The sequence below is a fragment of the Coccinella septempunctata genome, chromosome 2 (assembly GCF_907165205.1).
Source record: "Coccinella septempunctata chromosome 2, icCocSept1.1, whole genome shotgun sequence".
NCBI lineage: Eukaryota > Metazoa > Arthropoda > Insecta > Coleoptera > Coccinellidae > Coccinella > Coccinella septempunctata.
In genome coordinates, this window is record NC_058190.1 from 13347078 (window position 1) to 13373620 (window position 26543).

The 26543-nt window shown below is 35.2% G+C and overlaps 2 protein-coding genes across 2 annotated transcripts in view; both read right to left on the minus strand.

Annotated features, from left to right (window-relative positions):
• Positions 1 to 11235, minus strand: part of LOC123307000 (nose resistant to fluoxetine protein 6-like) — a 148758-nt gene extending 137523 nt beyond the window's left edge. Inside the window, exon 1 of the mRNA XM_044889201.1 lies at positions 10869 to 11235. Within this exon, the coding sequence (XP_044745136.1) occupies positions 10869 to 11235 (367 nt within the window). The remainder of the gene's footprint in view (positions 1 to 10868) is intronic.
• An 8234-nt stretch (positions 11236 to 19469) lies between these two features.
• LOC123307001 lies at positions 19470 to 25528 on the minus strand. Its single transcript, XM_044889202.1, has 3 exons — positions 25516 to 25528; positions 20790 to 20941; positions 19470 to 19834 (listed from the first exon to the last, which is right to left on the minus strand). The coding sequence occupies exons 1-3, from the start codon at positions 25526 to 25528 to the stop codon at positions 19595 to 19597; spliced, it is 405 nt and encodes a 134-aa protein (XP_044745137.1). The 3' UTR covers positions 19470 to 19594.
• Between the last annotated feature and the right edge of the window lie 1015 nt (positions 25529 to 26543).

A 26543-nucleotide genomic window follows, 5' to 3' on the forward strand; every position in this document is an offset into this window, starting at 1 on the left:
GATTATCTATATCTCGGTAACGGTAAGTGGTAGAGAAAAACTAGTTGCAGATTTGAAAAGAGCAAACCGAGAGCAAAACGCAGATATTCCGAAAATAATGATTCACATTCATTTCGACTGTTAAGTCCAGTTTGGGGCGAAAAAGCGATACAAAAATGTTTCAATGATAAAAACGAAAAAACCAACTTATCTTTGAAGTGCTTTCCTTCCAACCAACAAAGTTCTGTGATTTGCCCGAATCCTTAAGAACAAAATCATAACAAATCCTCTTTCTAAGAGGTGTTGTTGCATATCAAGGAGAGTACTCAACAGCCATTGTATATTGTATACTTTGTTGGGTACTATATGTACCTATAGTGTGTTATTACAGAAGGAGGGCACTTTTAATTATTTATATCTCGGTAACGGGTAGTGGTAGAGAAAAACTAATTGCAGATTTGAAAAGAACAAAACGAGAGCAAAACGCAGATATCCTACAAGCTAGGGTGAGAAAAAAACATTTTTTCTCCTCCAAAAACTCGTAAAGTATAAATGAGCAAAACGAACGGACTGGTGAGCAAAACGGGGCAAAACGAGATCTTTCGATCGAAACCAATATCGGAAAGATCCGTTGAGGTGCCCTGCTAGTGTAATATTACACTAGCAGTGCACTTTTGATTATCTATATCTCGGTAACGGTAAGTGGTAGATTAAAACTAATTGCGGATTAGAAAAAAGCAAAACGAGAGCAAAACGCAGATATCCCACAAGCTACCCAGGTGACCATATCTCATAACAGTTATGAAGCAGAAATGTATCCAGCGCTCCTTGTTTTATAACAGATATAGCACACTAAGAGTACAAATACAGAGCGCTTATGTAGCAGCTATGCTCCTATGTCCGCCTCAAACTAGGAACACATCTCCTTCCTGAAAGGAGCATAAATAGTTCAAACATGGATCATGCAAATATTTGTTTCATGGGAGATCTATATATATTACGTTCATGTGCTATGATTATTATGTTTCATTTGTTATTGAAAATGCTTTCAAAAAAAGCATGAAAAATTATGGAAATTAATATAAACTATTGCAATATTGAACTCGTATTTTGATTTTTCAAATAGTGTGTGTTTATCGATCATTTTTGAAAATAAAATTGATTATTGTTCTCCAAGAAAAATTAGGGCATGTCTTTCTGGACTTCGCACTTTCCTGCATTCCATAAAAGAATACAATACAACAGTTCATTAATCTTTTGGCTTAGGTCAAAAAGTTTTTAGAAGAATTGTGTCAAAATTTTCAATATAAGTATATGATTTATTCATTTATTTCTACATATGAGGTACATGCAACACGTGACGAAATAACCTATATCGAAATTTACACCAAACAGGACATTATTTATTCAAATATAATTTTTATATGCTGGATATAACAAAAACATAGCCTATTATGTGTTATAGGACTGCTATGAAAATACGAGAAATGATTTATTGACCTACAGTTCGATATCCATAGCACTTTAATTCTTTTCAGTAATTCACCATTTCACTGGAAAATCACTATGACACACAAATAACTTATCAAACGTTCAATATCTGCTCTTATTCACTTTCAGTAATCCACTATTCAACTGACAAAACGTCTAAATGATGATAAATACATATCGAAACGACCGCAGTATCAATAGCATTTCTCACAATCCTCCATATTTGTTTACGTTTTACAGCGCCCTCGACGGTAGTTAAAACGATTATGGTGTCATGCTCTGTTCATGATCTCAAAATGATACATGGCAAATAAAGAACAATGTTACAAATATGTTACGTGGATATCAGGGAGCGGGAACATGAAATTTACAAAATGTGGATATAATTTCGATACAGCACAGGTACATCTCAAATATCACATCAGACACGTAATGGTTACAGAAAAGTAACACATAACAAAGTTCCCCATTCGATCTCCCAAGAAAACATAACAGATATGTTACTGGTCACCTGGGTAGGGTAAGAAAAAAATTTTTTTCTTCTCTGAAAACTCGTAAAGTGTAAATGAGCAAAACGAACGGACTGGTAAGCAAAACGAGAGCTTTCGAATGCTACCAATATTGGAAAGATCCATTGAGGTTCCCTGCTGGTGCAATATTACACCAGCAGGGCACTTTGAATTGTCTACAGCTCATTGTATATTGGTGAGCAAAATGAAGTGAATCGTGAGCAAAACGGAGCAAAATGAGAGCAAATCGAGGGCATAAAAATCGTAAAAATTCTTTGAGGTGCCCTGCTAGTGTAATGCCGTTAGATGCGTTAGCTATTTGATATTGTCACAACCTAAAATTGACTGACCTTGAAAGACTTTTCTTGCCTTAAAACTTACATAAACTTTATACATATGTGAAGGGAGAGAAGAAAATGTACGCAGATATCTATTTTTCAGTAGCCATGTATGAGAAATATTAGGTCATTGAACGCCAGATGTCGCAGCGATTTATTCACTACTTCGATGCCGCCTTTGCGTTCAACGGAGTTATACGGTGCTGACGAGATCCAACAAGAGGTACTAACCTTTGATACCGACACGTTTTCTATGGTATACTGAAAATATAGTTTTCTGTCTTCATCGATTCATTTTTATGTTCCTCATGAGAAATTCAGTTAATTCAGGTGATCAAGCAGGCCATCCAATTTACCAGGAAACGTATAATTGATAAAAATTCTTACATTAACGCCGAAGTGCGGTGGTGCCCCAAGCTAAGCTTCATGTATCCAATGTGAATTGTATTGAAACTACCAACGACAGTTCTGAGGCAAAATGAGGCTTCATGTTTTAATTACATTTGAGAAAAAATTTGAATTTTGATGACCCTTCCTCATCATAAACGCACAAAAATTCCAATGAGTATGCATTATCAGGAAAGTTCGTGAATCAGTTGAATTTTATAGGGATGAGTTATGTCTTCCATAAGAGCAATAAGGTGTTAGTAGGTACATGGGAATTTTCCACAGTTATGAGCAAAATATTTATCCGTAGATTTTTGGATTTTCAGAAAATCTTTCGCAGTATCGGTTTCTCAATTTTAGCTATAGTTCTACTATGGTAAGACCGATTCATAAGAACGATTTTCAGATTTGAATCATTAAGACCACAGCTTTTTCTTTGTGGCTTCGCATTTTATCACCACGAACAAGTATCAATAGAAATTTTTTTCAGTCACCTTCGCCATTTCTTTTTGCGATTTTAGCTCACGAAAACAATTTGAATTACCTAAATACTAATGAGAAAGTGAAATATCGTTGTGTTCATAATTTGGTGAAGAGAATGTATAGACTAGATTGCCTACAACAGGTGGCCTTATTATTTTCTCATTTGAATTTCAAAGAATACGTAATACTCATGCTCAGAAAAAATAGGAACACTAAAAATATTCATGATCTACCGAGAAAAAAGTTAAAATGTGGTTCAGGACTATAGATTAAATGAACAGAAAATAGATAGCCCACTCGAAAAACAAGCTTTAGCCTCATCTGTTTTTACGGTAGAGGTATTAATTTGAAAAAAAAAATTGGGAAGGATTATGTTGTGCTCATTTCAAACTTTTTCCTAATAATTCAGACAAACATCTGAAAAATTACCAAAGGAAAATCAGAGAATGATTTGCATTAGCTGTTGATTGGGAAATTATTTTCAAGGAAAAATTAGGGCTAATACGAATCTTCTACGATTTTTAGTCTTCGTATTTTCTAGTATGTTCAAAGTCACTGCAATTGTCTCACCAAAGCAACGCAATAGCGACGCGACAACGATCCCACATCCCCAGCGCGTATCTTTCGAGTTCATCCCATGTTTTCCCACCATGTTGTCCCACCAAAGCTACGCAACAGCGACGGCACAATTCGAACGTGTTTAAATCATAGAAATCATATTATTTATTATTACTCTAGAATGCTAATCCAGTAGTAAGAAATGCGGCGAAAAATTGACAGTGGTCGTTAATACGAATGCGCATCATTAGTTTATTCTCTAGTAGAACGTTGCCGAGTTTCTGAATATTCTGTCGATCGAATCTTATGAAGAGGGGGCAATTCATGTAACGAAGCTATGTCGGACAACAACGCGTTTTCTTTCAGTCATTTGATTTTTCACTGTTGCACGATCTGGTCAGAGGTAAGAAGTTTCAAGTCACATTTTCTGAAATGTACTTGTGTACTTGTCTATCATATTAAAAATAATAAATGCAAAAAAAAAATTCAAAACTTGAATGAATTATCGAGTTCCACTGATAGCGTATTCCTTTGATGGTATATAGTAGTATTGCACTAGATCAGGATATTTCAAAATTGTTGCACGGAGTTTATAATATGCACTCAATGCTTAGGTACCTGTTCATCTAATCGAATCTGCAATAATATCGAATTGCATTGGTGATATTAAGTTTAGATCTTCTGGAATTTTTGTTGTGAGTTCCAAATATTTAGTAAGCACCAGTTTGTACCATGGAATTCTCTACAAAACTCCAATCTTCAGCCAATTCACGGTTTGGTCAAACAATCAATGAATACTCAATAATACCTCTATTGACAAATTTAGATTTGGACTTATATCACGTCACCTCCGAGATCCCGATATATTTTCATTGAAACCTGCAACATCATTGTACTGATTTTCTAAAACAAAGCATATATAAACACAAGTAGTCATCCATGCATGTGTTCAATACCGACAAGAAGTCCTGTATGAATCGAAAAATAAGTTTTTTCACCGAATGTATGTATGTTTATTTCTCATTTATACCAAATAAACAATTCGACTGACATAAGGTAGAAAAATCTAGGCAACGTTCGAGTTGAAATAAACTAATGTCGTGCATTCGCTTTAACGACAAATGTCAATTTTTCGCCGCATTTTTTACTACTGGATTAGCATTCTAGAGTAGGTAACGTGCGTTCAAAAAAATTCGTCGTCAAGTAGGCTATGGAATTTTGTAGGTTGATTTTCTGTGACTGAACGTAATTCTTTCCTTACATCACACTCATCAGTCATCACAGTCAAATGTGAACATTGATGACATTAACCTATTTATCGTAATTTTGTATGAAAAGGCAATTTCTCAGAAAAAATTACTTGCACATTCAATAATGATTTATTAGCATTTTTTCATTGAATTAGATTTCAAGAATCCAAATAATCTGAGGCGATTGGAAAAATTAAGTTCATAAGTCAAAGACATGAATCTTGAACGAATCGAGTATTATAGTTTTTGTACTTACAATTATGTGAAAAGGTTGTAAGATCCTGAAAAATATTCCTTAGTGTAGCCAATGTTTCTACAGCTGTGTGTGCTCTGCCTCCATCTTGTTGAAAATAACTATATGACCATTCTTCGAAATTTAATTCAGCTATAAAAGGCATGATAATATCCTCTTTATAGCGTTCTGCTGTTAAAGTTCCGTCAAAGAAAATAGGTCCAACAATTCTTCTCTGACTGATAGCACACCAAACTCCAATTTTTTGAGAATGAAGTGGTGTCTCAATGTAAAAATTTTCCGGTTTTTGACTGCTCCACATTCTCATATTTTGGGAGTTGACATATCCAGAAAGATGAAACCAGAAACTCAGTTTGCCTGCATCGAGATGCCATTCCAGTTCATTTAGAGTTCAATGTTGAACATTGAGACTCAGTAATATATCACGATCATTCACGAGTGATTACGATCCGATTGTTTCAAATGCAGCGACACCTAACCATCAATTTTAGAATTATGTTTCGTGTTTAGTGAACCCATCCCAACAGATGGCACTGGATAGAAGAGTGATTTATCTATATTTTCAAATGACTATGGTCATGACAACTTAATGCTTTCAAGGTACCTAATTACAAAAACTAATGTTTCACATCGCCCACAAATTTAGCACAAGTATTAATAATAATATAACTTTATTACCCAACCGGAGTACTCCCAAATACAGGGTTAAATAAAAACATATTTAACAAAATGAGAAAATTCGAGGCCTGAAAAAACACATACATACAGGGTGTTTTCTAATTGAATGTCAATATTTATGGGGGTGATTTTTGAGCCCATTTTAGGAAAAAACTTCATATGAACATATGTCCTAAACGTCTTACCTTTTGAGATACAGGGTGGTAAAGTTTTCAAAACTGAATAATTTATTATCAATATCTACAATGCCACTTCAAATATTTCAATGAATTTGTCATACATGTATACTATGAATCAAGAGGCATTTTTAAATGTATCACTTTTTTCTTAATTTCCACCAGTGGCGTTCGTACGTAATTTGACCTACCTATTTTGGCAGACATTGATGGTACGCCACAGATTTTTAATGGAATAAAAATTATTTCTGAAATTCCCAATCATTTCCTATCAAAATTGATTACTTGACTTTTTTTAATCCTATTCACGGTTTCCGCTTGAAAAAATAAAAACCGTTTCTCTGCATGATCATAACAATATCCTTAATACATACATATGACAATTTCACCATGCAGAGACATACGTAAATTTTATTTTTTTAGAATTGAACGATCTATCGCAGGAATTTGGACAAAATCATAATTGATTTATTCACTGAGTCCAAATTCCTGCGATAGATCGTTCAATTCTAAGGCCAGGCGCAAATAGAAACGTAGGTTGGTGAGGTGACGCAGCTTTTTCCTGCGCTGCACGTACTATCTGACAAGTCACTGTCACGCTTTAAGCCAGGCGCAAATAGAAACGCAGGTTAGTGAGGTGACGCAGCGTGAGTTTTTGTAAAACATAGAAAAGACCAAGACCGCGCAAATAAGGCCCTGCGCAAATAGAAACGCAGGTTAGTGAGGTGACGCAGCGTGAGTTTTTATAAAACATAGAAAAGAGACCGCACAAATAAAGCTTGATAGTGACTTCAAATAGTACGTGCAGCGCAGGAAAAAGCTGTGTCACCCTGCGTCACCTCACCAACCTGCGTTTATATTTGCGCCTAGCCTAAAGCGTGACAGTTACTTGTCAGATAGTATGTGCTGCGCAGGAAAAAGCTGCGTCACCTCACCAACCTGCGTTTCTATTTGCGCCGGGCCTAAGAAGCATGGACGTGAATACTACAGAGTTTATTTTTTTAGGTGAAACCCGAGAGTCGAACTAAAAAAATTCAAGAGATCAAATTTGCTCATGTCAGTGGCGTGCCACTCACTGTCTAAATAATACCACCCTGTATCTCAAAAGGTTATTTTAGGACAAGTTTTCTTCTTCGAATGGGCCCAAAAATCACCCCATAAATATTCACATTCAATTAGGAAAAATCGTGTACATGAGAATAGCAGATATTCTTTGTAATATACAAGTGATGAACAAACTTATGAACAAAAAATTATAACACTTGACCATAACAACTAAGAAAACAAATTCATTCTCAGTTCATTTGCATTTTTAAACGCACGATATGTTCGTGTACGAAAAATAACAAGTTAGTGCAAGGTGTCGGCAATCGAAAGACAGGAGCAGATCTAGAGACCAACCTTGGAACATAAATATTCACTTTGGTCAGCAGATATATATAGTCCATTCAACAATGATTGACATCTCGAGTGGCTATGGAAAATCGAATTTAAGTTGGTAATAGCCCGCAAGTTCAGATTTTGTGTTGCGGAATTCTGGTTGGTATTGTGAATAAACAGTGATCTATATCTATAGACCAGTTATTGTCAATCTATGCAGTGACCGAAGATAATTTGAATTTTGTACATCTGTTTATATTCTTCGTTTAATCTGACAAATTGAAAACATATTTATAATTATTTGGATTGCTGATTAACATGCTCTGAATTTAAATATTCCTTCTTTTCAAATACTAGGTTATATTTAAATATTCCAATTCTGTGATTGAAACTACAGAAATTATTGAAGATCTTTTGTGACCAGATATTAAGCTGCTTCTGGACTCTCAAGACCTACAGGGATGTCAATCATTCCTACTGGGATGTCAATCATTCTTGAATTGACTATATATTCTTTTGAATGTCAGCAATACATTTTTAGTTATCAAACAATATATAGTCCATTCAAGAATGATTGACATCCCAATAGGCCTTGAAAGTCCAGACGCAGCTTAATATCCCGTCACAAAAGATATTCAATAATTTCTATAGTTTCAATCACAGAACTGGAATATATAAATACAACCTAGAATAATATTTGAAAAGAAGAAATATTGAAATTCTGAGCATATTAATCAGCATTCAAAATTGATACAATTATTTTCTCAATTTGTAAGATTGAATTAAGAACATAAAAAGAAGTACAAAATTCAAATTATCGTCGGTCAGTGCATAGATTCACATATAGCTATATGTGAATGAATATGATGAATAAACAGTGATCTAGATCACTGTTTATTCATAAAACCAACTTAAATTCCGCAACACAAAATCTCAACTAAAGAGTTATTACCAATTGAAATTCAATTTTCCATAGCCACCCGAGATGTCAATCATTCTTGAATGGACTATAGCATATGTATGAGTTTTAGCAAAGGTTAGTGCAACGGGTACCATACAATTTGGAGTATTATAAAAGAGCTTAGGGAAAAACCTCAGTAAAATAACCCTGTCTTCCCGTGAGTAGTGTAGTGAAGACAAATTTGTTTACAGAATAAGCTTTTAATACTGAAGGGCTTCTTTTCCATTGATATAAAAATTTCTTTATCCTCTTCTCATTTCGAAATTATATCTGAAACAAAGAAACAGAGCAGAAAACGAGAGAAAAATGTGAGTAATGAAGCTTTCATCAGAACTCATTCGAAGACTTAATGACGACTGATGACTGAAGAAAAAAATAAATAATCATAGGAACATAACTTGTCCTTCAATTCCACTGGGAGGAATATCATCTCTGCATCGAAAATCTTCTTCTGATCTTGATGAAGGATCACTCTCGTCTTTAGAAATGCCTTCAGTATTCAAATTAATAAAAGCCAAATCTTGCTTTTAACTGGGAGGGTCTTTCGACCAGGTCCAGTCTTCCAAGTGATGATTCTTTTGTTCTTCAGTTGTTCGAGGAACGCTACAGGACCTGACGTTGGGGAATCATCTCCCATAGATAAACCAGTGGTTATTCAGTAGAAAATTGAAAAAACGAGAAAGAAATTCAAACGAACTTCTGACACTTTATTCAATTTGTCGATATGAACAGTCGAGAGTACCGGTCATCAAATTTCGAGCAAATTTTGCATAGACTTCTGACAAGAAGAGGAACCTAAAAACCTGGAACGTGTTGGTTATCACCAACAACGATAACAGTCTTACCCTGAAGTCTAATCTCACTACACTATTTATAACCAGGAGGGATCAGCTCTGCATCAAAAACTGACTCACTCAACCATGTTTCACCTACTAATATCGAATGAATACTCACAAACTGATTTCATAAATTTAGTCAATTTAGTATTGAGTCCCCCCTCGTTCTGATAATACACATAGATTTAAAAGTTTTGCATCACCCTAAATCTCCGAAAGTTATGTTTTCTTAAAAATTATTGGAGTATAAGCTCCTTGAACAGGATCCTGTAAACTTCTGGAGGGATATCTGCGGGCTGCTATTGACCTGCTTAGCATGTCCCAAGCATTTTCTATTGGATTCATGTCTGGAGATAGAGCGGGCCAGCTCTAGTGCGATGAGGACGGCCATTATCGTCCACAAAAGCGAAAGGATTTCCAACAGCCGCTCGCCATAACCTTACGTGAGGATGTAGAATCTCCCTGAGGTATCTATCACCAGTAATTGTGCTCTGAATATGAATTAAATCTGTGAGACCATTGGACATGATACCAGCCCGAAACATGGCACTTCCTCCGACAAAGGGAGGCACGGGACGAGTTGCTCTAGTTAGCTCTCTCCACACACGAATCCGATGGCTATCCTTTATTAAACATATTCTGGTCTCATCGGAAAACAACACAGATTTCCAAAATTCTTCGGGCAAAGCACGTGCTCTCGAGCCCAATATAGACGGAGGGTAATGTGCTCAGGTTGTAGTCGGGGAACCCTCAGTGGTCGACTAAATCTCCAACCTTTTGCCATTATGCGTCTAAGTAAAGTAGAGAGCGATACAGGAATTTCCGAGACATGTCCCATATCTCTTTAGATTAGATTAGATTAGATTAGATTAGATCTTTATTGGTGATATTGCAAAACAAGTTGTTGCTTTCACAAGTCATAAATACAGAGGTTGCAATAAATATGAATAAGATAGATATAAAATATATGAGATAGATATAAAATATATAGAGAACACAGAACAGTTAAAAGTCACTAAAATTAAATAAAAATAGACAAGTAGTGTTCATAAAACCTCAAATTAACTGACAGACAAAGAATTCGTTCACTGAATATAACACATTTCTGATTAATTCCTCTTTCACTTTATTTTTAAAATGTTTTATTGATAAATTTTTGTAAGCACTTGGTAAAAAATTGTACATGGATGTTGCACAGAAGGCGGGAGAGTGTTGGGATCTACTTAGTCTTAGAAAATCCTTTCTAATGTGAGACTTATTTCGTGTGTCATAATTATGTACATCAGATTGTAGCTGAAATAAGTTTTTATTTTTGTGTACATATAGTAAATTTTCTAAAATGAATAAGCTAGGAAATGTTAAAAGTTTGAGCTCACGAAATGTTTGCTTACAGCAGTCTCTGTAGCCAAGACTCCCCAAGATCCTTACTGCACGCCTCTGCAATCTGAATATCGTTTCCCTCTGAGCACAGTTGCCCCAGATTAATACTCCATATCTCAACCTTGATTCTATCATGGCGAAATATACAGATCGGAGTACATCTCGGGACAGTGAGAATGAGAGACACCTGAGAGCAAATATATTTTTACTTAACGTAGATGACAGGCCATCCACGTGGGCACCCCAAGTGAGGGAAGCATCAAGTTGCAGCCCCAGGAATCCCACAGTTGGAACCTGGCTGAGATGTTCACCCTTATCTCTCAAGCTGAACATCATGTTTTGTGTTTTTTCGGGGTTCATACTTAACCCGTTAGCGCTGAACCACTCCAGGGCCCTCGACTGTGACGCACGAGACAGCTCGGGTATATATTCAATGTCATGCGAGTCGATTTCAATGGTAGTATCATCCACAAACTGTATGATTTTCACTTCTGGCAAGTAATCTGGTAGATCGTTGACAAAAATGAGAAACAGTATAGGCCCCAAATTTGATCCCTGCGCCACTCCAACATTCATCCGCCTAATCCCGGAACACGCACCATTCACAAAGACCGTTTGAAATCGATCATTTAAAAAAGAATTGACCAAGTTCAGCGCCGATTCATCGAACCCATATTTTTTCAACTTAAAAATGAGCTTGTCCCGAGAGACACAGTCGAAGGCCCTAGACAGATCAACAAAAGAAGCGTAACAGTGCCTTCCACGTTCGAAACTACTCATCGCCAAATTTATGAAATTATGAACGGCCGCAGTTGTATTTTTGCCCCTTCGGTAGCCGAATTGAGATGGTGAAAAGAGAGCATTCGCTTCGAAAAATGTTCTTATCTGCTCCGTCATTATGGTTTCAATGATTTTGGAAAAGACTGGTACCAGAGAAATTGGCCTATAATTCGCTTTGTCCTTTCGATCTCCTTTTTTGAAAACTGGAACTACCTTAGACACTTTTAAGCACTTCGGATAATGGCCCGTCACCAAACATTGATTTATGAGCTTGGTGAGTGGGGAGATTATAGAACTTAAATTCGCCTTAATCACTTTTGTGGAAAGACCGTAATTATCAGTCGCCCTACTGTTACTGAGTTTTTTAACGACATCTCGCACAAGAATAGGACTTACCTCTTGGAATTGAAATGATAAATTATTTGGTAGACTTTTCCTGAACGTATCAGCTGAGGTGGTATTCGTCTTAGGAATCTCGGATATGATTCTCTCTGCGATGGTGGAATAATACAAGTTAAATTCATCGGGAGAAACATCGATAGCCGAGCAGGCACCGTTACCCGCCCGTGTGTGGTCTCTCACCAACCCCCAAGCAGTTTTAGATTTATTTGATGACTCCATGATGATATGATCGAAATAATCCTTCTTTGCCTGTTTTAAAGTTCTGCGATAGTCATAAGATAGCTTATTTTTCAAAGTTCGTAAAGCCTCAGTATGATATTTTTTGTATAAATCGCGTACTAGAAGCAAACGCTCTCTCATCTTTCTATGTTCAGATGAGAACCATCCGCGATCAAGTCCAAGCCTATTTTTCACTCTAACCTTTTTTGTTGGAAAAGATGCTGCCAACGCGTCCACTATATACTGGTGGAATAAATCGAAGCGCTCGCCACAGTTTAACCTTTCATCATCCACAAAAGACCAATTGCTACTCTGCAGTAATTCATGCATAATATTGAAACCCAACTGAGAAAGAGGTCTAATGGTCTTGTATACATATTTATTCCCATAATACCCACTGGAGGCGCCCACGTGAAGAACCTGTGCATCATGATCCGAAAAGGAAGTTTCAACAACTCTAGCGAATTCAGTCTGAACGTCAAAATTCATAAAAATATTATCAAGGCAATTTTTATTCCTTGTAGGTCCGAAAATTCTTTGCTTATAGCCATAAGACGTCATAAGATTGCTAACTGCTCTTGTCTCTTTTTCTAGAAGAACCTCATCATTAAAAACAAATTTTACATTAAAATCTCCACATATTATGACCCTATCACCGCGATTATTCAGATAGTTCAACATCAACTCGAAATTACGAATGAACAGATCGAATGATCTGGAGGGAGACGAATAGACGCAAACAATAATAATACGACTCTCGGTAAGTCTAATAGCGGACATCTCACAATGAACTTCCAGCGATATGTTGCATATTTTCTTGGCTGTAGGACACTCCGATATTCTGGTGTTTGATTCAACCATTATCATGGTCCCCCCATGTGCTGTAATTGATCTACTATAAGCATGACCGACGTACCATCCGTCCATGGATAATCCTTGAGTTTCGCTATTTTCCAGCCAATGTTCTGTGAGGCATAACACTTTGTACTTCTGAGTCTGACTGTACAAGAAAGCCTCTAAATCCGCTATCTTATTTTTTAGGCTTTGGACGTTCACATGCATCAAGTTCAGCCTGAAATTTTTCGTATTGTGGCAACTGGGTAAGTTGATATCGGGTATAGGTTCTATTCCCTCGTCGTCTTTTTCACAAAAAACTTAGTGATGAATGCCCCCTCAGGCCAAGAATCTCCCTTTTCTGCTGTTTCCCTATTGGACGCATCGATTACTACTTTATAAGAGCTGTATTTGTCTGGATGCTTGGACTTCAGTTCGTGACATTCAGCTTCAGGAAATTTTTGTTTCACCATGGTCTGGAACTGATACAATTCTGTGTCAGGAGCAATTCTTGAGACAAAGAATGATATCTTTTTTCCTACTGTTCTGATTGGATTTTCTCTGCTGGCTCCAGTTATATTCCACGCAGAATGTTTTTTGGGAATTGTTCCATCAATTTATTTCTTTTTTGTTGAATTTGGTATTTGATGTCTTATTTTTGTGTGAAACGCATTTCCAGTCATTGACCTCTCTGATTTGCCTCTCAGATGTCGACGACCCATTAAGTGTTAACGATACCGCATTACACATGTTTGGTTCGTTGATATCACCGTTATCTGTTAGCATATTATCGGTGGAGACTGATAAATTCGGAATCCCCCCGGTTTCTGATGTTTTGTTTACGTGCTTCTTTGCCTGTATATTTTTTTTTACTGATCGTCCATTGTTTCTCGCTTCGTGTATTTCCAGTTTATGAAATTTTTCTAAGAGGTCTATGTGTTTATTTAGTAAGCCTATTTTATCCCTCAACTCGTAAATCAGCATGTCTTTTTGTTCTAATAGGATATCATAATGGTCTGACTTACTGTTTCTTTGGATGTTACCTTCTTCAGTGGAAATGTCCTTATTTAAGTGTTCAAGCTCATCACTGCGAAACCCTTCGCAGTGATTGGAATTCAGAGCTGATTTCTCGAACAGAGATTCATTCATGTTCGAGATTCTGGATTTTAGTTGTTCAATTTCAGCGTCCTTGATGTTGCACTCACATTCTTGCTTATTACCACAACAAAATATTATTCCCTGTGAATCGACAAATGTACCACTAATTTTGAGAACACAGCTAGGGTGATATTTAGAGTCACATTTTCCACAAACAATAAACAATTTCACTTCCTTCGAACATTTTCTACAGGATACGTCTGATGCGTTGTTACTTCGCGGCGCCATGTTTCATGAATACTTTGGAGTACTGGCAAAGGTATTGTTGGGTCTCTCCACACACACCAATTCTATCAGCTACAAACCTTTGGAAATTGCCTTCTTCAATTAGAGCCACAATTCTTACACGGTCAATCTCACTTATCACTCTACTGTCGGCAGTAAAAATCGTTAAATTCAACTTCTTCTTCTACCGAAATAATTGATCTCAAAATGTAACCCTCCCCCACCCAAAAATTGTGAACATATGCAAAAAATATATGTAGATTCGGAAAGATAAACATTATTAAACAAACCCACAAAAAATTGTTGATATTGAAAAATTTCATCATATGAAATTAAGGTGATGCAAAACTTTTGAATCTATGTGTATATACGGAAATACCCACCGTTGAAGCACAATTATCACCCATTGAAGATGTAGTATGGGACATCTCGGTTTTGCCCTAGGCAAAGCTCTAATTTGGCGCCCTAATAGAGAAATTAACCATGACGATTGCGTAAACTGAGTATGAAAAAATTCCATCTTTTCTAAAAAATTAAATCCGCAATGGAGACATATTCAACGACAAAAATCAGCATAGTTACAAATTATATAAAAATTCAAAATACTTTTAATATTGATGAAAAGTAAATAATATATGTAGGGTGTTAACAAATAATTTGCGATTTTTTTTAATAATAATAATAATACCACAGATTTAGCAGCCCTACAGAGAAAAATTAAGACGATGCTGACAAAACATAATAAACATCACCCCAAAAGCTCAATAGAACGGACAGAGCTGCCACGACACCTCGGTGGTAGAGGAATTGTTGATATTATATATTTCCTGAACAAGTATGATTCGTCAGAACTCCATCGAGTAGTTTGTGGTGCTGATATAGTTCTACTCCGTTGAAGCTACAACGGGGCCACTTGAAAACTGTCGAACAATCTGCAGAAAGCAAAATGCAGAAATTAATTAATTAGCAAACCTTTACATGAATGGCACCAGAACGAGGTAAATCATGATTACGTCGACATATCTGTGTCGAACTGCTGGTTGACTTCCGGAAGGTTGTTTCCCGAGACAGAGGGCTTTCATGCTCGCCATCCAGGACCAGGTAATTCCCACAAGGAATTACATGAAATATATCGCCAATGATCCCTCAGTGAAGGACGATAGCTGTCGGATTACAAGAGTAGACATGATGCTGTTGCCAAGATTCTTCACCAAGAATTGGCATTAAAACATCAACTTCTAAGTTCGAAAAAGGTTCCTTTATCACAATTACCATAGGGATGCTGTATTGGAACGGGATCGCACGGTTCTTACAGACCGGAACATAACTCACAATAGACCAGACCTCATATTGCTCAATAAGGATGAGGACACAGCACTATTCATCGACCTGGCGATTCCAAATAATAACAATCTTCTAGATAGACACACCGAAAAAAATTCAAAATACAAAGATCTCGAGGAACAAACCAGGAGACAGTGGAAGCTGAAAGATATAAAGACCATCCCTATTCCCATTTCATCTACAGGCCTGATACCGAAGAAACTACTAGAGAACTTGAGGAAACTTCAGTTGGACGAAAATATCTATAGAGTCATGGAGAAGGCGGTACTGCTGGGAACGGCGAGAATTGTACGTAAGTACATGGGGATGCAGAGGAACACCGTCTTCTTCGACAGGAAATGCGGGTGGATCAGGAATCCAACGAACAGCAAGAAGCCGAGGAGCGGCCCGAACCCGACCACCACCACGAGTCCGAAAACCTGGAAAGGGCTCCAACAGAGCTTAATCCTTTGGATATCTGAGATATCTGGGATAAGTGAATGTTCCTCTCGAGAGGAGTGTGAAAGCCGCAAGGCTAAAGTCATAATAAACTTTATTTATCTTATAAGACGTCAGAAACAATGTGTAGGATAAGTCTGAGGAAGAAAGAGAAATAACACAATAAAATAGAATAAAATGGAATAAACATCGAGTTTGGCAAACTGAATATTTACAGAATATATACACCTAGGCAAATACAGAGCTGAAAGGTATTCCTCGACACTGTAATAGGTAATAGGTAATGGGTTTCTGTTCAGCTATAATAGAAAGGGGTACAAAAATCCACCCCTGATCCTTGCTTCTCAAGAAACTTTTTCGATATTCATATCTTATAATAAAAAATTAATTTTGTATAACTTAATCCATTCTCAAAAAATCATCTTGAGATTTTTGTCACATATACTCATTAAGATGATTGTGTGCACAAACGCAGAAATATTCGATATGCACTTTGTTTACGGTCGTCTTTTTCTTGAAAAACTGGGAATTCTCCCAAGAAACTACAAGAGACCTTATTTATTAAGAATCAATCTTTTATTTTGAAATATGGTTATGGAAAAAAGTTTCTTGCGGAATAATGTTTAGGAATGGCTTTTTCTAGCACTTTCAGTTATAGAGGTACAGCACCGAAAATTTCTACCCCGCATAAAATATCTGCTTGATTTCATTCTTGTCACTTTTTAGATTCTCAAGAAAAGAATTAAAAACTGCTTTTCGGGCTGTAACTAATCAGTGGGGCTCAAAAAAGAAAAGTTTACATTAAAGGTCCACCCTAATTTCTGACGAAGAATCGGCCCTTAATTTTTTGCAACTATTCCTATGGACCATGTTACCATGTTTAAATGGTGTGCCATACTTAATGATAATAAATTTCTTCTTTTTGTTTGATATAGACAGGGGCGGATGGGACCACCGGGAATCCGGGAAGATTCCCGGTGGGCCGGTCGATTGTTGGGCCAGAGGGCTGGTCAGTTCGTACCATTTTTTTGTCTTCGGCGGAACATATTTGACGTCGATATTTTTATTTTCACAAATATTGAAAACCAATTCGAAATAAATGTTGGGAAAACTACCAATAAATATATGTTTCAATAAGTTTTGAAAATAATATTGATAAAAATAAATTATTCCTGAACAACTGGCATAAACAGGGTGGCTTGAAACGTAATGAAATACAGAAGTTGCAACAAACTCTACACGTGATTGTATGATTATTATACTGAACTTGCCTTATACGAATGTTTTAAGTTGCCAGTCCATGGGACACGGGGTGTGAAAGTAAAGTTTAGTTATTAATATCACACTACCAAACTTTACTTCATTACTTTATTTAATATCATTTGACAGAAGCTTGCTCGCTATAGGAAATTTGAAATCGAAACTATGCATCCATGTTGTGTATGGTTCAAAAAATACTTGATGTCAAATGTGAGAAAATTTGAAAATTTTCATTTTTTCAACCATACCTATAGACAACATAGATACATTTTTCGTTGATTCTATTTACTCAGAGTTGTTTGGAATAAAATGGATTGAAATAAATATAAAACTAACATAGTGCAGATTGTAAAGAAGTAGTTAATTTAAGGGTCGATTTATAGTCGAAAAACAGTGGGTCTTTCATATATGTAATATATTTTTTTTTTGAGCAGCCCATGTTTATATACAGCTTCCTGAAGAAAGCATATGAAAAGAAATGTTTAATTTTTTTCTTAGAAACCAGAAAAGGTACAAAAATCAAATTGAGTAGCTGTTCTATATACCAATTTTTTGGTGTTTCCCTATAATGTCTGCATGCTATCCGCCAACTAGGTGAAAACTTCAACTTAAAGCAGGAAATCAAAAATTAATTTCTCGAATGTATTGTTTGAATAAGAAAAAAAAAATTCTAGCAAAACGATTTTAGAGGTGTTCTTTAATATCCCTTGCAATTATATGGGAACATGGCCAATTTTTTCATCGCCTTCTCGCTCCCACAAAATGTCTGCTCAATTTTTTGACACTTTTCTGAACTGTAAAAAAACATTTGAAAATTATTTTTGGTGCCATCTTTAGGGGCTGCTCATCAAAATTTTTTTTTTCATGGTAACTCATGCTAGCTACTCCACTGAACCCCCACCTTAAAAGTACTTTTTTCGTTCTTGAAATGGGCCGGTCTGGAAGAAAATTCCCGGGCCGGTTCGAGGTAGCCCATCCGCCCCTGGATATAGAATTCCATTTTAAACTGTGTACCCAATAAAAATGATTTAATTACGTTTACTGAATGTATATCACTGTGGCCCAGTTGCAGGAAAGTCCATTAAGATTTGATGCCCTATAAAAATTTAAAACTGTCATTTTTGAAAATGGAGGATTCAGATTTCAATGAAGTATTAAATTTTAATGGACTTTTCTGCAACTGGACGTGTGTGACTTATATCAATTAATATATAGTCCATTCAAGAATGATTGACATCTCGGGTGGCTATGGAAAAACGAATTTAAGTTGGTAATAGCCCATAAGTTGAGATTTTGTGTTGCGGAATTCAGGTTGGTAATGTGGATAAACATTGATCTATTTACCAATTATATGTGAATCTATGCACTTACTGACGGTTATTTGAATTTTGTACAGCTGTTTATGCTCTTAATTTAATCGTATAAATTAGAAACATAATTGTGTCAATTTTAAATGTCGATTAATATGCTGCAAATTTGAATATTTCTTATTTTCATATACTTTTCTAGGTTATATTAATATATTCTAGTTCTGTGATTGAAAGTACAGAAATTTTTTGAAATCTTTTGTGACCAGATATTGTGCTGCGCTGGACTTTCAAGACCTACTGGGATGTCATTCATTCTTGAATGGACTATATCTATTACTTCGCCTCATTGTCTATGACTAAAATAAATGTTCTATTTCTTGTGAAATCTCATCTTAATCGTTGCGTTGTAAGAATGATCTGGAAGTCGAGAACTGACACATCCTAGGTCACAATAATTATGAGTAGTTATTAGGACCACAGTGTACAAATCTCAAAGTTACATTTTCACTGACACAAACATTGTCATTAATATTTTGAACTAAATAATTATGGTTAAAGCGGCAAAATTTGAATAGCCTACTGGCGGCATTGGCGGCAAATATGTAAATCCGCCACTGTAAGACGAAAGCATTGAACTCTATGGTTCTCAAAGAGTTCGATGGACGTAAGACGTGAAAGACATCTGCCAATGGTAGGTATCGTTCGTTTCTTTGGTCTCAGTTGTTCTTAAGAACACCGATCATTCAATAAACAGTTGCTCCCGTAGTTGTATGTTATAATATAATGCAAGAGTTCATCTGTGTAATCAAAATGAATGAGCGCCACATTTCATGAATTTCAGGTACATCACTGATTACAAATAATAGGTATCTCATTCATAATGTCGTGTATGAGTTTCTGCAATATGTGCATATCGACAAAATAATTGTTTCGCCGAATGAGTCGAAAAGAATATTCAAATAAACTTACATCATTGATATATCGTATACATCGAAGAATAACTTTATGTTATTCTGACAGTGCATGTGAGTTATTTCGCCATATAGTCCATCGCTAACGAATTTCTTGTTGTAACACTTGGTCAATTTATCCTTAAATTTCGAAATCATCTCGACATTTCTGGTTACACTGGGACAGGTGGTCGGTATGCATATTCCGTGTCTTAGTAAATCGTGCTGGTATCTCTTCGGATTTTTCATCAATTCCTGTAAAACAATTCAGTATTCTACTTTTCCATACAAGATTCGTGAAATATATTGGTATAAGTATGTCAATAGCTCGTGAAAGCAATGTATGTTGTTATATCATGGATCATGGAATGAAAACTTTGCTCACACTACACATGCTATTTTTCATCCGAATTTCAGCAATATATTTTTTTGTGTTCAGTGAATTGTGTAGGTATGTTTTGAAGTTAGAGTTTCTTATGGTCACATATTAATATTTTTGGGTGCTCAAATCAAATATGGCGTATTATTCAGTTGAAATTTCAAAATGGAGAAAAAGATGCGAAGATCACGAAATTTTCGTCAGTTGTCAAAACTTTCTTTATTCTTTGAATATACTCGATTTCCTAAGTAGTTCCAGGAAATAATATTCACCATAATCGAACACAATTTTTTTTCACATGTACATAGGTACGTCTACCAATATGAGTCTAGGATGAAAAAAATCTGGCGCGAAATTTTTGAAATTTATTTGATAACTCTATTTTTTACCCTAAGGACGAATAAATGAACAGAGTTGAAAAATATCAATTGGTTTGTTCGTGTCGAAGGTTTTCAAAAAGAATCGTCGTCACCCTTCTGCGCGGTAAATTTTTCCAATGTTTTCTACCATTTTGTCCGTTCTCGATATTGTCTAATTGCAATAAGTCTGAGATGAAGCATAAAAAAATTCACAAAAAAATCTTCGTATACCTCCGTTAGCTTGGAAGTTCTACATACCTACTAACAACAATAGAAACCTTCATAAACTAAAAATCCTTATTTCACATAATTTATATTAGATTGGCAGGAATTGAATTTTACACAAATATACTACATATACTAACTTTGTTCAAAACATACCTAATGTTTTTGGTTTCGCTGTGTTTGAAAAATCGAACAATCAAAAAAAAAACAAAAAAACCCCAATTTAAATATAAATAAGAATTATTACCTGTATATTTTTCCATTGTATGCTGACATTCCCTCTGTCAATTGGTAGGAGTTTGAAATCGATCGTGCAATAAAGTCCTTCTTCTCCCAACAGCATACAGTTATCGAAATCATCTGCCCAAAATATCGGGGGAAGTTTGCTGTATTCCACATCTGAAAAATAAAAAAGTTAGGTACCTCAATTTTGAAACCTTTTCTGCAATAACTCCAATATCATCTAATTAGCTCTTAAGTAAATAAAAACTATTATAGTTTTGTTATTTTTCAATGGAAGAACCTAGAAATAAAATTCTAGATGTTCTACAGTGGAGAAAATCTAGAATTTTATTTCATACAATTCAACGACTAGACCAGACAATTTTGAAAGAAATCAGGTGCATCAGTTATCAAAACTTGATTATTCCGTGTTATTCAACTATTTAATCAGACATCAGATCTGAATGACCAGCAGCTTCATTACGGGTTTTCTCAATTTTCTGCATCTTGAACGGGCAATAAATTGTATTGAATGCAATCTTCATTCCAAGATCACTCGGCTTCAGATGCGATGTCCTAAAAAACAGTTATGTGGTAACAAAATGAAGAGATGTCAGCACAAAATCTTATTTCCGTATCTTCAACTTTCCAATTTCTTGCACGAGCAAAGAATATAAGAAAAAACTCCTTCAATATGGAAGGAAGGTCGAGGTGGTTTTCGAACAATATACAGGGTGTTCCTAAATTGAACGTACAAACGAAAAGGGAAGATTCCTTAAGTGAGTTTAAGAAAAAAAAGTTCCATAAACATGGGATCGCAAACGTTTCGTTTTCGAGATACAGAGTGTTGAAGTTTGAATTTTTTTCAAGTTTTTTTCTCATAGTATCTACACTTCACAAGATATTCAACTGAAATTTAGCATAGATATTACATTTTAGAGTTCTCCCAATGTGACATGGCAATTTCGATAGAAGATCTACAGGGTGATATTTTTTCTGGAACACTGCCACCTGTTCTTCTGCAGAACTTTTTTTTGGTGAGCAACTGTTAATTTGAAAAAATTTAAAAAGAAGCTTTGTTCTTATACTAAACTTTTTGGTCTCTTGTAGTTTTGTCGTATCTACCAACGATTTCGAGAAAAAAAATTTTGAACGATTCTCTCGAAATTCTCGTAACTATGATAGGAAGGCCAGTTTGTAATCTGTGGTGACTGAATTCAATGTAGATCTTCTATCGAAATTGCCATGTCACGTGGTGAGAACTCATAAATGTAATATCTATGCCAAATTTCAGTTGAATATCTTGTGAAGTGTAGATACTATGAGAAAAAAACTTGAAAAAAATTCAAACTTCAACACTCTGTATCTCGAAAACGAAACGTTTGCGACCCCATGTATATGGGACTTTTTTTTCTTAAACTCACTTAAGGAATCTTCCCTTTTCGTTTGTACGTTCAATTTAGGAACACCCTGCATTTTTCATATCTTTTATCAAACTGTGGGACTGTGGTTATATTGAACCAGGTAATTAGGTAATTATTTGGGTGAGATATTTTTTAGAAAAACATCAGGTGGGATCTGTTAGATAGCAGTTTCATGATTATACAGGGTGATTCACCGCGAAGGCCCACTGAACGTTTATGGGGAGCTAATCGTAATAATATATATGTTTCGTAATCCTTTAGGTGTTCCGTTTGTTAAAAAATTTCTGCGAAGGAATCGAAATTCACGTAAATTTTTCACATTCGTGGGGCGAACCTTTGTTCTTGAAATGGGTAGCCCTACACTTAATTATGGAATTGATTCGTCATGCATGAAATTCTGCGTTGTTGTCAAATTTTCGCCAGAAAATTGTTTTTCAATGTGACATCACGAAAATAAATATATAAAAATGAAGCTCTGTTGGAATAACTTCAAGATCCAGAGAATGGAGAATTGTCGTTTTTGGGCTTTCGTGTGTAAAAAAATAATAAACATAATTTATTCAAAGGAATTCAATTTTCCCCTTGCATGGCACACTGGTCACAAGAGAATAGGAATCGGATGAATTAATCTTTTATGTAATTTTTTCAAAAGGCGGTCCTGTTTCTATTCCTTTAGTGATTATTATTGTCTTTTGCCGAGATTGAGATTTCGATTTATTTTAATTTCTGTTCAACTCTTTTTCATTTTAAACACTCAGCACCCACTGAGAGTTCGTAAAAAAGTGATTGAAAGTTATTTAGGATACGAATGATGTTTAAAAATTCGAAATTTCGACAGAAGGCCGTGAATAATATCACCAAAGGAATAAAAACAGGACCGCATTTCGAAAAAATTACAATGAAAGATGAATTCGTCCGGTTCCTATTCTCTTGTGACAAGTGTGTCATGCAAACTGAAAATTGAATTCCTTAGAATAACTTTTGTAGTTTTTCTTGGCAATAACGAAATATCGGTAAGGGATGTAAGAAATATAGGTTTTGAGGCTTGGAAGAAAAATCATGATATTCTGAGTACTGCCCTGGAAATATTGAAATTTCAAGAGCCGTTTGAAAGAGCTTCCTGAAATGAACAAACCCATAAAATTTCATCGAAATCAGACTTTGCATTCCAGAGTTATGGCTATCGCAAATTTAGGCCAATTTTCATGAATCACCCCGTATCTCCGAAACTAATAGGATACAAAAAAAGCAAGTTTTCTGAAAGGACTAGATGACCTGCAATCACCATTAGGCCATGGCCAACGACTCATGAAACACCCACCCTGTATATATAAGATTATGAATTTGATTATGGAGCTGGACGTTAATCTTTCAAAATTAAATTCTTTCCAAAGTCTTGAAAGGAGCAATCATTCCAGAGACAAAGGTTAACTAGCGCAAAAATTTTGAAAGCTATTTATTTTCGAAGGTAAAACCTTTATTCTTCGAATTATAATAATTTCGATTTAATATTTATATATTTGGATTGTGGGTTTATTTGGATTGCCGTCAAAAAACGAATGGATACTCTTTATTGTTTAGGCTCGAGCTTCCGGAATGTCTTTATTCCTTCATCAGGAGCAGAATGTGAGGTTTTCTCGTTATAGATGTTCGATTCATAATTCTCCTATCATGATAATATTAGGGATGTTATCTTAGGAATCTTGTAATATCTCACAACATCCCTAATAATATCATGATAGGAGAATTATGAATCGAACATCTATAACGAGAAAACCTCACATTCTGCTCCTGATGAAGAAATAAAGACATTCCGGAAGCTCGAGCCTAAACAATAAAGAGTATCCATTCGTTTTTTGACTGCAACCCAAATAAACCCACAATCCAAATATAAACAGTCGGCAAATACTTACTTATATTTATAAATTTCAGATTTTCAATATAAACAAGATAAATAAATAACTACATCCCCATAGTATTAACAAGATAAGTGAGCTTATAAGTCTTGGCAAATCTCCTCCGATGATGCCTCAAGGCTAAACATGTAAAAAAAGATCCATCAAGTACAAACATTCTATTTGGACAATTTCATAATCAAACCTAAAGTCGCTTTGATTTTAAAGCTTCCTTTAACCCTACGAACGTCCGATTTCATTATCAAATTTGCAGTCACTTTAAGCTTAAAGCTTCCTTTACTGTCATTTTTAGTAGGGTTACGGCCGGTTTCATGATCAAACCTAAAGTCCCTTCAATTTTAAAGTTTCCTTTAACCCTACTAAAAATTACACTAAAGAAAGCTTTAAGCTTAAAGTGACTTTGAATTTGATTATGAAACTGGACGTTAAAGAAAGCTTTAAAATTAAAGCGACTGTAAATTTGATTATGAAACTGGACGTTAAAATTTGATCATAAAACCGGCCCTTTATATAGATACCTATTTGTGTGATGAATTTGGTTTGCTAATGTGTTGTTGTCTTAATAGATTCCATCGCCTTCTTTGTAGAGTGATACACATAGGGTATCCCTATTCCCATTGTTCCGAAAAAACCACCTGAGGGTAGCAACAAGCCCCAATTTTTTTTTTATAGGAAACATATGTCGGATGTGTCTTAGTTGAAACTTTTTAACTAAACCACACCGAAAATTATTAATTCTTATCAGAAAATCACATTACAAAGTAATTTATTCCGAATAAACTATCGATTTGAAAACGACTTCAATATGTTGAAGGACAACCAAATACAACCAAAGGGTACCGATCAGATATTTTTGAAAGTGTGAATGTGAATAAGGTGGTGTCAGACTACGGGGTATTCGATAATCAATGTATTGACACTGATGTAGCCAAAGTTATTATATGAGAGAAAATGAAATTGGACTCTTGCACTCAACAATAATTATCCTGTACAGTTCACCAAGGGTCCTTATGTGTAAAATCCTTAACCCAATGAATTGAATTGAAGGTGGTTTTTTACATAACCAACATTATTAAAAGTGGCAGTCGTGATTTGACACACAGAGAATTTCTAGATTTCTCAGAAAAAGTTAATGGAGACTCGTAGGAAGTGACAAGTGTGAAGACACCGGTATTCGTTTGATTGAGCGCCAGAAAGTGTTTTCACCGATTCTTCGCTCTTCGCAAGTAGATTCCCATTTCCCTTAGAAATGAAATCAATGAAATATTTTCAGGGAAGGTTTTCAGGGAAGTTTAAAGTCTAGCGACTCTAAAAAATTTAAAGGGACATTATACAGTTTTTTCTCAGCCTCATAAAACTACAGTTGAGAATGTAGGTAGATTGTAGATTTAAGAGGGGTTTCGATGCTCACAGTTCACACACATACTCTTAAGGTGGGGTCCATGTCATAAATTTTCGAAAATTAATTAGCTAAGTATCTAGGTATAACGAGGAAGAGGAAAACAAATTTGAAAATTCAACTTTGTTACGAAAAGTGAATCGGTGGAAAGGAAGAGTGTATCCCTATTGTAAATAATATGAAATTAAGTTTACCACTTCTTTCCCAAAAAATTCCATACACTCATCTCAAGGCACAAATGATATAAGGTAGATATCGTAAAAACTCTTCTCACCTGTTATTTGACACCGAATATTCTGAATTGAAAACAATAGAAAAAAAATCACTTGTTTCATCGTAACCAATTGGGGGTAAAACACCTAAGGCAAGTTAAATGAGTAAAGAACTTATTTCTCCGAACAATTTTTTCGCAGTAGTCTACTGAAATTGATTATCATTTGAAATGTACCGCAATCACATACATTCAACTATATAAGTACCAGCTCTTACGAAATAAGAACCTGATGACAATGCGGAGTAACTAACATAGCATGGAATATTGCAGTGAAAAATTTCAAAATATTCTCAAGAAAGATTTCATTGAAATATTTATGAAAGGTTTCGAGAATATTTACGGCAAGAAACTTTCCGCAAGATTGGCAGAATATTTCCATGATATGTAATAAATGTTTCATGAAATATGACTTCATAAGATTCATTAATATTTCATGAAATATTCTACGAAATTTTTATGACAGATTTTGCAATATTACAGGAAATAGGAATCAGAATATTTGTGAGAAATATTTCTTAAATTTAAAAAAAAATATTCGCAAGAATATAAACTAAATATTTCTAATTCGTCTACATAATACATTGAAAAAAACCTTAAAGTAATATTTCAGTGGAAGATTTCCGATGAAAAGCTGAAATTGTAAAAATTATATCAATTTTCATTTCCGAAATCTTACTGAATGCTCTTTGAAAGATTGGCTGGCAAATAATTTGTATGAAGATCGCTAATATGAATGAAATATTTTATTTGTCTTCCAAATTACCTA

Coding starts and splice junctions, on each gene's coding strand:
- LOC123307001 (XM_044889202.1), bottom strand. Junction 19,835..20,789: donor TACAATGGAAAAATATACAG/GTAATAATTCTT, acceptor ATTGTTTTACAG/GAATTGATGAAAAATCCGAA.